This window comes from Poeciliopsis prolifica, unplaced genomic scaffold, assembly GCF_027474105.1.
Source record: "Poeciliopsis prolifica strain line A6 unplaced genomic scaffold, Auburn_PproV2 SCAFFOLD001, whole genome shotgun sequence".
Taxonomy (NCBI): Eukaryota; Metazoa; Chordata; class Actinopteri; order Cyprinodontiformes; family Poeciliidae; genus Poeciliopsis; species Poeciliopsis prolifica.
Window position 1 is genome coordinate 36,854 of NW_026562376.1, and position 14,286 is coordinate 51,139.

At 42.5% G+C, this 14,286-nt stretch overlaps 1 protein-coding gene across 4 annotated transcripts in view; it reads left to right on the top strand.

Annotated features, from left to right (window-relative positions):
* Nucleotides 1-14,286, top strand: part of LOC129359816 (Fanconi anemia group A protein-like) — a 35,722-nt gene that overhangs the window by 298 nt on the left and 21,138 nt on the right. For all 4 annotated transcript variants that reach the window (XM_055029723.1, XM_055029732.1, XM_055029741.1 and 1 more), the window contains exons 2-16: nt 488-600; nt 692-773; nt 2,839-2,978; nt 3,237-3,332; nt 3,558-3,631; nt 4,595-4,704; nt 4,972-5,031; nt 5,138-5,183; nt 6,994-7,106; nt 9,812-9,888; nt 10,130-10,271; nt 10,833-10,966; nt 11,110-11,220; nt 11,786-11,881; nt 11,960-12,022. In XM_055029723.1, the coding sequence (XP_054885698.1) occupies nt 488-600; nt 692-773; nt 2,839-2,978; nt 3,237-3,332; nt 3,558-3,631; nt 4,595-4,704; nt 4,972-5,031; nt 5,138-5,183; nt 6,994-7,106; nt 9,812-9,888; nt 10,130-10,271; nt 10,833-10,966; nt 11,110-11,220; nt 11,786-11,881; nt 11,960-12,022 (1,457 nt within the window). The remainder of the gene's footprint in view (nt 1-487; nt 601-691; nt 774-2,838; nt 2,979-3,236; nt 3,333-3,557; nt 3,632-4,594; nt 4,705-4,971; nt 5,032-5,137; nt 5,184-6,993; nt 7,107-9,811; nt 9,889-10,129; nt 10,272-10,832; nt 10,967-11,109; nt 11,221-11,785; nt 11,882-11,959; nt 12,023-14,286) is intronic.

The following is a 14,286-nucleotide window of genomic DNA, read 5'->3' on the forward strand; positions in this document are numbered from 1 at the left end:
TTGGCTTAAACGTTGGCGTTTATTCTATTCAGTCTAAAAACACAGGCTGAAATACTACAGAGAAAATAAAAATTCTCAACTGTTTAGATGCCAGGTTTTATGATATGGAAATAAGCTTCCAGGATGACCTTTAACCTGTAAAAACTCCAATGAAACAGCTTAGTTAACCTAAAATAAGCTGGAAGAAGAAGCTTGGACAAGAAGAGAGGCTGATTGCAGCTTGAAGATCCTGAAATATTCAAGTAGATTCCAGCAGCAGACCTGCAATGCAATTTGTCCACAATCTTTAATTCTCTGGTGAGCGGATGTAAATGATTGAGGAAACAACTGGAAGCTTTCTTGTTTCCTCTTTGCTGAGGACAAAATCCTGTCCCCACGGAGGAAGTTTGTCCCTTAAATGGGTTCTAGTTTTCTAGCAGAGTCACAAAATTTCTCCTTAGTGATGTTTAGTGAATGTTTTAATATTTCTTGTTCTGCTCGGTCTCAGCTGGCCGCAGCTTAAAGAAGCCAAGGCTTAATGATGGCGAGCGGCTGCAGGAGGCTGCGGTCCTGCTGCTGGACCAGAACCAGAACCTCTGCAGGCTGTTCCAGGAGCTGCAGGTGAGTCAGGAAGTCAGACAGGAAGTCTCTTCCTGCAGTAACCTTTAGATGTTTCCAGAACCCGGATCCATGTCGCATGATCTGCTTCCAGAACATGGAGCAGAACCGAAACCCGAAGCAGAACCAGGCAGTGTCTGATGTTGACCCTTTGAACGTTGCAGGACTGCTAGTGGGTGAGAATGTGCACAGTATACCTTTTTATCGTCTGATATAAAGGTCAGTGGAGATTAATTTTTGTTTCATTTAAAAAATAATCATTTTAGAATTGTAAACAATTATTTGAAATCTTCCTTCAGAGTCAAAAGTTTCTGTTCATCTCCTCAGTTTTTGGTGAGTTAGTTGCTTTAAGATCAGTGGTGTCCCTAACCCTGGCCACAAAATTTGACACTTTTGAAATGAAAAATCAAAATATCATTTAAAATTTTGCTTTTCATAGTTTTTTACATGCTCAACAATAACTTAACATCCAGTATTTTAAAGAAAGGATGAAAGTACTGTGAGCCTTGTGGATCTGGATGCAAGTGGAGATCGAGATTGGCTTTTGGCTCGACCAGCTGCTTTCAGCCATTCATCCATTTTGTTCCTCTTATCCGGGGTCGGCTCGCGGGGTCAGCAGAATCAGTAGGAGGCCCAGTCTTCCCTCTCCCAGCCTCTTGTTCCAGCTCCTCCTCCATTTGCCACGGCTTGCCAGAAGAGGAACATCGTCCCTCTAGTCCTGGATCTTCCATTGGGACCTGAACTCCTCACCTGAAAAGATGCCACCTCAACTGGCTCTTCTTAATGTGAAGGAGCAGTGCTGTATCGGGGCCCACTTCACTAAACATGCATACTGATGTAGGTACATCACTGCAGTGAAGCAGGTGCTGCACCAATCCGCCTGTCGACCTCCCTCTCCATGTGTCCCTCTCTCATGAACCTCCACTTGGGGCACGTCGTCCCCCCGACCCGGAGAAATAACTCTACCCTTTTCCGGCTAGAGACCCGCAGATTTGGAGGCACTGATCCTCATCCCGGCCGCTTCACACTCGGCTGCAAACCGCTCCAGCAAGATCTGCAGATCAAGATGCAATGAAGCCAATAGGACCACATCATCTGCAAAAAGCAGAGATGGGATCCTAAGGCCACCAAAACGGATCCCCTCAACACCTTAGCTGGCCTACAAACTGTCCATAACAGAATCCATAACAAAGGGCAGCCCTGGCAGAGTCCAATCCTCACCAGAAATGAGCCCGACTTACTGCCGGCAATGTGGACCAGACCCTAACACCGGTCATACAGGGACCTGACAGCCCGTATCAAAAGGCCCCGGAGAACCCCCACAGGGACATGGACTTTTTCAAATGGTACTTCATGTTACAAGGATGTAAATATTATAAAAATACATACAAACTAAAAGAGAAAGTATCAAAAGTTAAAAAATATTTTTTTAAAAACCATACCAAAAAAGACTGCAAGTACAAATCAATTCATAATGGGAAGAGCACAGCAGTGTATATCATTGTCTACCGACAGTTGCTATGAACAGTAACAGTCAGGTGCGAGTCCCCCCACTGAGTGCTGCATTAAAAAAACTTATTGCTGTAGGAACAAATCAGAGCTTCTACCTATTACTGTCCATAGGGAGAGTCTGAGCTGGAGGCCACAGGGCAGAAACTGGAACTTGGGATGTAAAGGCACAAGAATGGCTTTCGTTTTCCCGATGATCCGTTTATTGAAGAGCTCTGCAAGTGAGCATTGTTCAACTCCTAATACCAAGATTTCCAAACCAACAGAGGAGGGAAAAAGTCAATATATGATCTATAAACTAGGATCATAATTGACTTATCAGCCTGAAACTTTGCGAGCTTTCTTAAAGAAAACAACCTTTGCTGGCCCTTTTTTTCTCCTTTGCAGGTTTTTTGAATGGCAGGTAAATTTGAACTTATGATCCAAAATAGTCCCAAGGCTATGATTGTTACTTCATCCTATGAATTATCAAACAAAAACAACCTGATGGTAAATGCAGTAAAATGTGTTGGACACATTTGTCAGAGAAAATCTTATAAATATAAAATATTTACCATCAGCCGTCTGGATTTGCAGGCCACAAACGGCTCCCGGGCCACATGTTGGTCACCACTGTTCTTCCTCTCTGAGTGGCCTTTCAGCTCATGCTGGTCCAGATTATTCGCCTCCACACCAAGATCAAATGTTCGCCTGTCATTATTTCACCCCTCCCCAACTTGTTGTCTGCTGCAGTGAGCGAGCTGCGGCGTCAGGCCGACCGACGGGGCGTCGCTGTCGGAGCCGTCTCGGTGAAGACGATGTTGGACAGACTGGATGAGATCGCTGGGAGACAGGAGGACAAACTTAGGCAGATGTTCACGTCTTCTCAGAGAGTGAGTCAGTCTAATGGACCCACCGCTGCAGTGATGCACGGCACTGATACTGGTACCGAGTCACCTCTGGGGTACCCTTACATGTGGGCTTCATCTGACTCTGCTGCAGAGCTTTTTGATTTTTACCTGCGCCTTTTTCTGGTTCCTCTTTGGGTTTGCTGTGGTTCTGGTTGCTCTGGGTCACTTTTCCACCAGCGGCTTTGAGACGTTTCTGTTGCAGATGTTCTGACAGGTTCTGTTCTTCCCTGTGCTCTGCAGGTCCAGTTGCAGGTTCTGTTGGAAGCCAGCAAACTGCTGCTTTGCCAAGGAGCTTTTTGTCCAAGGCTTCTGTGGGCGGAGTACCGAAGAGATCAGGTGATCACACAACTGGCAGGGGTTCGCTTCCTGCAGCTCAGAGGCTATTCTTCTGCACCACCATGTTTTTAGAACTTGATTCTTAAATGTAGATTAAAACAAACAAGGAGACAGAACCTTGGGTCATGTGAATCTGGTAATCTGGAGTGTTTTCACTCTCTGCCAGCAGGAACTTTGCGTAAGTTGGTGAACCGGGCACTAAACCCAGGCATGTCCTGTTTTCAGAAGCATCCTCACCTGGAGCTGCTGTACTTTCTTCACCTTTACAACATCCTCACTCTGGACTTCATCATAGAAAGGTGAGCTCTGCTTTCTGGTTTGCTTCATGATGAAAGTTGGATGTTTCAGGAGCTGCCAGACCAGAAAGCATCTTGGTAACCTGAAGTGAGAAGCTGCCGTATTTCTGAGCATGATGAGAAGAGGTTTAACGTTTATCTTTCTGATTGGTTGTCAGATAAAAGAGAAGGTTCTGAACCCAAACCGCTGCCATTACTGATCTAATGTCCTCCTCACTTATTGGTACCAAAGGATCAGATGTTTAAGAGCATAGACATAAATTCGTTTTTTCTGTATTTTCAATAAAATCACTTCCTCGGGTTTCTACAGGATTTAGTTCTGATTGAGATGATGGAAGGAGGAGGAACTGATGTTGATGGTACAGATGCTCTGGTTCTGCTAACCAAACTGGAGCCATGTTCAGTTTTCCATCAGATTATGGAAAAGGTCAATATATGATCTATAAACTAGGATCATAATTGACTTATCAGCCTGAAACTTTGCGAGCTTTCTTAGACAAAACAACCTTTGCTGGCCCTTTTTTTCTCCTTTGCAGGTTCTTTGAATGGCAGGTAAATTTGAACTTATGATCCAAAATAGTCCCAAGGCTATGATTGTTTCCAGAATCCTGTGAATTATAAAACAAAAACAACCTGATGATAACTACAGTAAAATGTGTTGGACACATTTGTCAGAGAAAATCTGACAAATGTCAGCTTTTCTAAATATTTCTAAACATAGTTTAGAAATATTTAGCATCATTCCTCCGCCACCATGCTTAATAATCAGCCTGAGGGGCTTTAACAGAAGAACTTGAGCCTCTCGCTAAGGTGACAGTAGACTCCACTCAGATGGAGTCTACTGGTTGCAACAACCTCCAACATGGGGTCTCCATGGCAGTCATGTTTCTGATGGAACAGACTCGCCATGTAAGTGATGAACCTTTTAGATGCGTCAAAAATCCAATGTCCCTCTTTGTGTCCCAGTGATGACGCCGTCGCATCATGGCTGCCTGGTCAGTTAAAGGCTCTCTGCTGCTGGACGCCTCCGCAGGAGGAAGAGGAGACCAGACAAGTTCAACAGGAAGTTTTATCCAGTAAGAGCATTTTTCTCCAGAATCCTCTGGAGGTGACTTGTTGCAACGCTGAAATTAACGTCAGTTCCTGCATCAAGCGAAACATGCAGCAGGACTCATTTAAAACTTTTCAGCCTTCCCTCATACTGAGCAAGAACACGGCGACAGTGGAGAAAAAAGATGCTCTAGATCTGTTTTGGTTCTGTTCTGATTGTTTATTGTGGTTCTGTTTGGAACAGCTGCCGGTTCCAGAGAGCCGCAGCTGAAGATGCGTCTCCTGTGTTTCAGCCGTGGTTGGAGTCCTGGTGGCATCAGTGAGGAGTTCAGTGCTGGACGAGCTGCTTCTCTGTGAGTGCCGCTGCACCCGCCGCTGCGCCCGCCGCTGCGCCCGCCGCTGCGCCCGCCGCTTTTACTTTCTGAGTGATTGCTAAGATTTGGCTGTTTTTGTTTTTAGGGTTTCTGGACATTAAGGAAGAGTGCGATGAAGGAGCAGAGCGATGGTTGGTTTCTTCTTCTTCTTCTTCTCAACCTTCAGGTCTGTCTCCTCCTTGAAGAAAGGGTCAAAGTTCATGCTGCCCTCATTCAAGATTCACACTCATCCCAACACAGACGGGATGAAAAGTCACACCAGGCGGTTCTGGGTTCTGGTGTCCTGTCCAGCTTTCACATTAAAATTTGCCATACAGACAAATTGGGACGTATAAAGTTGTGGCTACACTCATTGCTGCGCTCCTTTCCTTTAGAAATCACACGTTGGGGAAAATGGAGCAGCTGCTGGTCTGCCTGTCATCCATAAATACGTCTCAATGTGAATTAGAATAAATACCTGGAAGTCTGCTGCCACCTGAAACAGTAACCATGTCAACGCCCTTCCTGCTAGGAGTACAGATATTTAAAATTACTGTTATTTTGTTGATGCAGGGATCATAAGGTCATTTGACAAAAAATAAACATAATAAATTGTAAAGAAAAAAAATCCAAATTGAAAATAAAGAATTCCGAGTGGAAATGTTTGATTGGACAGTAGAGCGCTGAGCCGGGATTAAAGACAGAAAGACAGACAGACGTCTGTCCGTCTTTCTATCTATCTGTGTGGGGAATGTGGACGTTTATTCTAAATACAGGAATCGTGTCCTGTCCTAACCCTAACCCTACCCTAACCCAAGTTGCACATTTACAGGATGCAGACGCTTTGTATTCATAAAGCTGGAGAATAGACTGACTGTCTGACCTGCAGCTGTTTGGTGTGAGTTACCTGTTGCTGCGCAGTGAGAAGGAAAGAGGAGATCAGCTGCACACGCAGGCTGCCAAGTGAGATCCAGGTGATTGATTTTGGTGATAGGTGATTTCTGATTTCACAGAAATCATCCGATTATGATCGTGGCTGATTGATCGACACACCTCTGGTCTGGATTCTCTAAACGCTAATAAACCAGCAGATCAATATGATCTCTGATCGATGGCTTCATGTTCTCCATCAGAGCCACAGATCCTCAGGTAGCAGCTCACCTTGATGCAGCTACTGATATACCTGAGACTGTCTGCACACCTGATCACCTTCAATAATCAAACCTATTGATCAGCCCTGGTTTCTCTTCAGTAAGAGTAAATGAGCCGTAGATGCTTTCAGACGATGCGTTACGTCTTTATGAGACTAACTGAGGAAATTTTATTTACATTGGAGTGAGGTTTTCAAATAATTTTGGTTATTTTGTGAGGATAAATTGGTTCAGTTTCATAGTTTAATTTTTATTGTTGAAATATAAAGTCATGATTAACATCAGGTTTGATTCTTTGTGTAAATAACTGAATGTAGTTAAGTTTAGGTGAATTTTGGCGATTTGTAGTTTATTTCCACAGAAAGTAACCTGACAGCAAGTCAAAAGTTTGTGTATATTTCAAAACTTGTTTTAAAGGGTCTTTTGGCTCTAGTTGCCTTTATTTGAAAGTAACCCGTCAGGAAAGTGGGTAGTGAGAGGGGGGGAAGACATGCAGTAAGTGTCACCTGGCCAGGAATCAAACCTGTGACTACCGCCACGAAGACTAAGGCCTCCATATGTGGGTCATGCTTTGCCACTGCGCCACCAACCACATTTGTTTTTGTATATGCTGGCTTGTGCATAAAATATGATGGCGGTACTTAAGACCTTTGCCAATGTAGATGAGATCCGTGAATGAGATTGGCTTGACATTGACCAGTCACCATGAGCTCCCAAAATTAAATAAATCAGCAGCAATAAATTGGTGCACCCCTGGTTCTGTGTTTGTCCAGGTTTGGTTCTATGTTCTTCTGTTTTGTGTTTCCTGCAGGATTCAGACTCTTGATGCTTCACTGTGTGGAGGTTCAGTGTCACCAGAAGCTCTTCAGCGGTTCTTTGCTCACTGCCTGACTCAGATTTTCACCTGGAATCCCAAACTGACAGGTAGCATTAGCGTCAGCAGTGATAGTGGCTATAACCGTAGCGTCGGTGTCTCATACATCATTGATTCTATTGCCCCAATTAAAGTAAAGGTTGTGTCTGGTAGGAAAAAATCTCCATGGAGAAAAGCACAAACAGACAACTCTGCTGCAGAGCAGAACCAAAATGGCGTAAAACTCAACTTTACGTTCATAATAACATCTATAAAGAAAGACTACGTAACTATCACTCAACACTAAAACATGCAAGGGAGGCTTTCTTTGCAGATGTCATAAACAAAAACATTAACAATGCTGGAGCTTTATTTGCAACAGTTGACAGGCTCACAAACCCTCCTGTGACGTTACCACCTGAACTCCAATCTAATGCTGATGGAACAAGTTTTCCAGCTTCTTTTCAGAGAAAATTAAAAAAATCAGAGGATTAATCTGCACATCAACTCTAAAGCCAGAACCACTGCTGAACCCAAACAGAACAAATACAGGAAAAATGACCCATTTTCAACTAGTTAATTATAAAACCCTAGAAGAAATGATAAGTCAATTAAGTTCAAGCTCCTGCTGTCTGGATCTAGATCTATAACTTTAAGGAAGTCCTGCCTGTTATTGCTGCAGATCTGATCCTAATAGTAACTCATCGCTTACATCAGGCGTTTTCCCCCAGGCCTTGAAAACAACAGTTATTAAACCACTGTTAAAAAAGAACAACCTGGACAAATCACTACTGCAGAATCACAGGCCGACCTCTGACCTCTGACCTCCCATTCATCAGCAAAGTTATTGAAAAAAACTGTGAAAACAATTAAATAGTTTCCTCATGATGACCACAGCACAGAGACTGGCCTAGTCAAAGTATTCAATGATATTCATATAAGTACGGACTGTGGGAGAACCACAGTGCTGGTTCTGGTTCTGGTTCTGTTGGACCTCAGTGCAGCTTTTGACATATTACTGAATGGACTGGAGAGTTGGGTTGGACTCTGGTTCGATGAACTGGTTTGAATCCTACATAAAGAACAGGGATTCTTTGTTTCAATTGGAAACTTCTCATCAAAGAGGTCAAAGGTCACATGTGGAGTACCCCAAGGTTCAGTCCTAGGACCCCTCTTATTTAATATTTATATTCTCCCACTAGCTCAGGTTATAACAGGAAATAATATTAGATACCATAACTATGACACACAGCTCTACATTACGATGTCACCAGGTGACCTTTGACCCCATCCAATCACTGAATAAATGCTTAGAACAGATAAATGTGTGGATGTGCCAAAACTTTCTCCAGCTGAACAGAAACACAACTGAAGTCATTATTTTTGGACCTAAAGAGGAACGATCTAGAGTTATAGATCTAGAGTTATAGATCTAGAACTATAGATCTAGAGTTATAGACCTAGACCTATAGATCTAGACTATAGATCTAAGCTAGATCTAGAGTTATAGATCTAGAACTATAGATCTAGAGTTATAGATCTAGAGATATAGATCTAGAGCTATAGATCTAGAGTTATAGATCTAGAGTTATAGATCTAGAGCTATAGATCTAAAGCTACAGATCTAGAGTTATAGATCTAGAACTATAGATCTAGAACTATAGATCTAGAACTATAGCTCTAGAGCTATAGCTCTAAAGCTACAGATCTAGAGCTATAGCTCTAGAATTACAGATCTAGAGCTATAGATCTAGAGCTATAGATCTAGAACTATAGATCTAGAGCTATAGATCTATAACTATAGCTCTAGAGCTATAGATCTAAAGCTACAGATCTAGAGCTATAGCTCTAGAACTATAGATCTAGAGCTATAGATCTAAAGCTACAGATCTAGAGCTATAGCTCTAGAGTCAATGCACAGCTTCAGTTATTACAACTAAAAACTAGCGATCAGCGAGTCATCACTACTCCCGTAACCTGGGAGTAGTGATGACCTCTGACCTGAACCTCCAGAGCCACATAAAGACAGTAAAAAAGTCGGCCTTCTATCACCTGAAGAACATCTGCAGGATTAGAGGACTAATGTCTCAGCCAGATCTAGAGAAACTCATCCAGGCGTTTATCTTTAGTCACATTGATTATTGCAACAGCGTCTTCACAGGCCTGTCCAACAAATCAATTCTCCAGCTGCAGCTGATCCAGAAGCTGCTGATCCAGAAGCTGCTGCTCCTGTTCTCACTAAAACCAGGAAGATAGAGACATAACAGCAGTTTTAAAGTCCCTCCACTGGCTCCCTGTAGCTCAAAGAATAGATTTTAAAATCCTGTTGTTAGTTTATAAATCACTGAACGGTTTAGCACCACAATACATCAAAGATCTGCTGTTGTTGATCAACCTTCCAGACTCTCAGGTTCTGGTTCTGGTTCTGATCTGCATCCCCAGAACCAGAACCAAGAGAGGAGAAGCAGCTTTCAGCATCTATGCACCACAAATCTGGAACAAACTTCCAGAAAACTGTAAACCAGCAGAAACCCTGACTTCCTTTAAATCTCAACTAAAAACCAGCTGATTAGAGTTTTATTTGAAATGTAATATGGAACAATGTATTGTTGATTCTATGACTTTGTGTTTTTGTGTTTATGATGTAAAGCACTTTGAAATGCCTTGCTGCTGACATGTGCTATACAAATAACATTTGATTGATTGATCACACGATGATGGGATAAATTCCTCTGATCTGGCCTGAAACTTGTTGGAATAAATTGTTTGTCGTCAGTGTCAGATGCTGTGACCTTGCAGAATGACTGGACTGTTGCTAAAGCCGGCCGCTGTCTGACCTCGCTTTGCTGCAAGGTAAATGATTTCTAGCACCTCAGCTGTCTGGAAAACTCTGGAATGACGTATTTGAATCTGTAAAAGTTTGTCACTTCATCAGGCCTGGCATGGAGGCATTGCAGCTATGTCTGGTGCTGAAAGGAAGAGGAAGCGTTTAATGTGGCATCATATTTGGAGCCATCTCCGCAGTTCACTGCCATGATTTTCCTGATGATTTGTGGAGGATGAATGCATTATGGATGTCTCCTGTCTGTGGTAGCTGGCTGCGATCTTCAGCGTGGAGCAGCTGCTGCATCACCTGCAGCAGGTTCTGGAAACGCACGAGGTCAACTGGAAACACGTCTTGGTCTTTGTCTCCACCCTGCTGGTTTACGACCAGTCGGCCCAGTCCAACCTCAGCGGTAAACCAAGTTTCTATGAAAGCTACACTGACCAGGAACTCATTTAAAATATTCCAAACCATAAACAATTATTGAACTAAATTTAAACAAATGCCATGCAAATAACTTTCTGACTGTTGGTTCTGCTCAATAGACTGAAAATGTATCCCAATAACAAAATAACCTTCATGTTGAAAGAACTGCAGCTTATCTTCTGACTGGAATGTATTTGCTGACTCTTGTTTAGAGAAGTATCGAAATTTTAAAATCACTAAACTATAGTGAAGTTGCTGCTCTGTTAAAACGGCACTGACATTTTTGGTAAAATCTTTTTGCTCAGATTTAAATATTTTGTAACCTTTCAGCTGGTCTGGGGTTAGGGTAACTCACCATGCCATTAACAAATGAGTCAAGAATCGGTTACTGCTGCTGCTACGCCAATAAGCGATATTTACCGGTTTCTTCACTTCTCTGCTCCAGTTTAACATCCCATAATCCTTTGCTGCGTCACATGGTCAGCCCCTGCAGGGTGTCGGGTTACACCTGTTGGAGGGCGAAGCTAACGGCGTCTGTTTCTGTCAGAGGCGTTGTGCCGCCTGCTGAGCTCGGCGTTCGGAGGCTACGATCTGGAGAAGCTGATCACCGCCTTCCTGCTGGCCCGGCAGGGGGCGCTAGAGGGCACCGGCGTGTTTCCATCCTACACCGACTGGTTCAAGGTTTTGTCTGGTTTTAACGACTTGTAAATGAACATTTCCCCGTTGCTTTTAGGACAAAGCTCACTATATTTCACTCCATAAATTTGATCTGAACATTTCTTTTAAAGAGTAATGTTAATTGAATTGATCTGCGTTGCTTTCAGATGTCGTTTGGCGGACGCTCCGGTTTCCATGCTGGCAGTAAGAAGTCTCTGGTGTTCCTGCTGAAGTTCCTCTCTGACCTTGTGCCCTTTGAACCTCCTCAGTACTTAAAGGTGAAATCCATTAGCTACAGGTTGAATGAACAGAGCACATTTATTCACGTTAGTTATTTTATTTTATTTGGAGGCAGCAGCAGGTGGGAGTCATCCTCACATTTAATGTCAGTTGAATTTTGAACATATTGAGCTAATTAAAACTACGCTTTATTATTTATTGTTAATTATTATTAAAAGTTAAACAGCCTCCATTGGAGGTGGGAAAAAAATCACAAAATGTAATTTTGTAGGAAAATAAAGGTCAGGATTTTATATCAGTTCTCTTGAAAATAAAAACTTTACATAGGCCAAAGTTTGTTTCTAAGCAATGACAGGAAATGTTGGCATTTTTCAGATCTGAAGCCATTCAAATTTGAAGCAGTTATAAAAAAAGTACACATTTTTATCATTTAAAATGTTTTAAATATTAAAACAATGAAATGACTGAAGTCTGAGTACCTTAAAGGTGAAAATGCACCAACTGTAATTAGTAAAAAATACATTTAAATCTAATTGTGGAGTGTGCTCATGGACTAAGGTGACCTTTGACCTTCCACAGCTGACAGTTATCTTTTTATATCAGGTTCATATTCTTCACCCTCCGTTTGTGCCTCCAAAACACCGCAGCCTCCTGATGGAGTACGTCACGCTGGCGAAGACCCGGCTGGCCGACCTGCAGGTGGCAGGATGAGTTTGAGCTGAACTGTTTTATCTGAAGGTGACTTTAATTAACAATAATTATTCTGTGTTGTTGCAGGAGTCGGTGGAGGACATGGGTTTGTATGAAGATGCTTCTGCTGCCGGTGCTTCTTCACTCCAGGTACTTCCAGCCAGCAGGAGCCTGAACACCATCAGGTTCTCTTTAGCAGAGCGCCGTCTCCATCAATCTTAATAAACTTACTCCCTTTATGTTTGATGTTGTTGGCATCAAGCACAAAAAGGTTTGTTTTAGGTCAATTTTATTTAGCCTCCCTGCTGTTGGTCTAGATCAGGGGTGCTCAATACGTCGATCGCGATCTAGCGGTCGATCGCGATCTAGCGGTCGATCGCGGGACGGTTTTGAGTCGATCTCGGCAGCAGGTGACAAACTGAAGACCTCCAGGACGCTGAGAGCAGCACTTCCTCTTCTGACAGGCTTATCAAAAATATTTACTAAGATCCAAAACGTTTGTAGCTTCATTAAATAATAATAACCTGATATCGTAACGGACTGAACGTTTGTAATCTTTTCTCGGCTTGCGGGGCGCAGGCGTTTGCCACGGCAACGGGTGTGCTTAACGTAAAGAGAGAGAGAGAGTGAAACGGTGCGAGTGGTTCTGAGTTGATCACCTGTTCGGGTTATTTTACCTTTGTTTTCCTTCGCTGTGGTTCATCACAGCCACTGGAGTTTCTGAACGTTCAATGAACGACAGACTTGGACTGATGACCTCGTTCGTTTGCAGTAAACGTCACAACCAACATCAAATAGGACAAATATATTAGATTAAGTTTTAACAAACAAATGGCTTCTACCACAATAATTATGTCAAATTACATTAATTATATCCCAGATTCAGCAGATTTGCCTTTGGTTGCTCTTTGGTTCCTCCTATCAGTCTGCAGTTTCGCATAGTGACGTCATCAAACCAAATTTCGGACATACCACTGACTGACGCCTGCTGGCCTCAGGTTTACAACCAGCTTCTGACTGAGAAACCAGTAACCTGCTGAAACCAGTAACCTGCTGAAACCAGTAACCTGCTGAAACCAGTAACCTGCTGAAACCAGTAACCTGCTCCCAGTGTCAGAATGTCACTGAGGAAGAAACTGCATCAGGTTTTTCTATCACTTTATCATTTCTGATATAACTGATGGATATTTGCATAGAAAATTAGTCAATAGGGTTTAATTTATAATTTGTATGTCTTCATGCCATGAGGTAGATCTCAGCCGGCTGGTGAGAGAAAAAGTAGATCTTGGTCTCAAAAAGTTTGAGCACCCCTGCTCTAGATCTTCGTGACTTGAACCTTTCTGAAAAGTGTGGCCAGCACTGCTGCAAAGTCAGACACTCACCATTCTGTCACATTTTGTATTTAATATGTCTGTGCTCGGGCTGTCAACTTTAATGCGCTGTTGCATGCGATTAATCTGAACATTTTACAGAGTTAACATCACATCATTCAGATGAATTGACCATTTCAGCTTAAAAGCCTCTTTTAGGCTGTCGAGTTATTAGTGTTCGATGAACAGCAGGCAAAGATGGGCGTTCTTCAACGTATGTGGCTGCTGGCCTGTGTTAGGTTTAAGGTTAGTACCTGCAGATCCACATATAAAAGTCAAAATTTCAGATGTATGAATTATGCCAGTCGCTTTGCTGCATGAGGACAAACGACTGTCACCTCATCGCAGAAGTTTCAGGAAATGAACGGAGAGGAACTTTTCTAAATTAACCCTTCGAACAAAATGGCTTCCTTTGAACCTTCCTGAAAATTAAAACCTGAGAATCTTCAGACATGTCTGGTTTGAGACATTAAAGCGTTTTTTGAATATGTGCATAATGTGGGCCCTGGGTAACCTGATGCCGCCCTGGTTAGCCAGGAAATGAAATATGTCACACCAGTTGAGCCCTGAACAACTTTGCTACTACTAAATCAGGAGATTGTACATTTATTGACATTACATACATTTAGCAAAACTTGCATAACTTCTCCAAATTTTTTTCCCTTAATGAATATAAATTACCATACTGAGATAACAAAAAAGAGACAAAATTAAATACTATTTAAAAAGGGAATGGCATTGTGGAGCTAAAAGGTATTTTACCTATCTTTTTAAACTTAGTCACATGACTAAGCGATGTCTTCATGATGCGTCGTCATTCTATCCAGGATGCAGGCAGAGATTGAAGTAAATTTTGCTGAACTGCCCCTCACTGGTCATTAAATTTGTTTTACCTTCAAAAATGCTCTTACAGTCTCAAGCTATTAGGCGTTAGAGTAAAATACAGCGTCTGGCGAGAAGAGAACAGAAAGCTAACATCTCCCCCTGCTGGGGGGGCAGGTTAGTGGTGATAACTGGAAAAAAATGGCAAAGAGTGGAAAACTT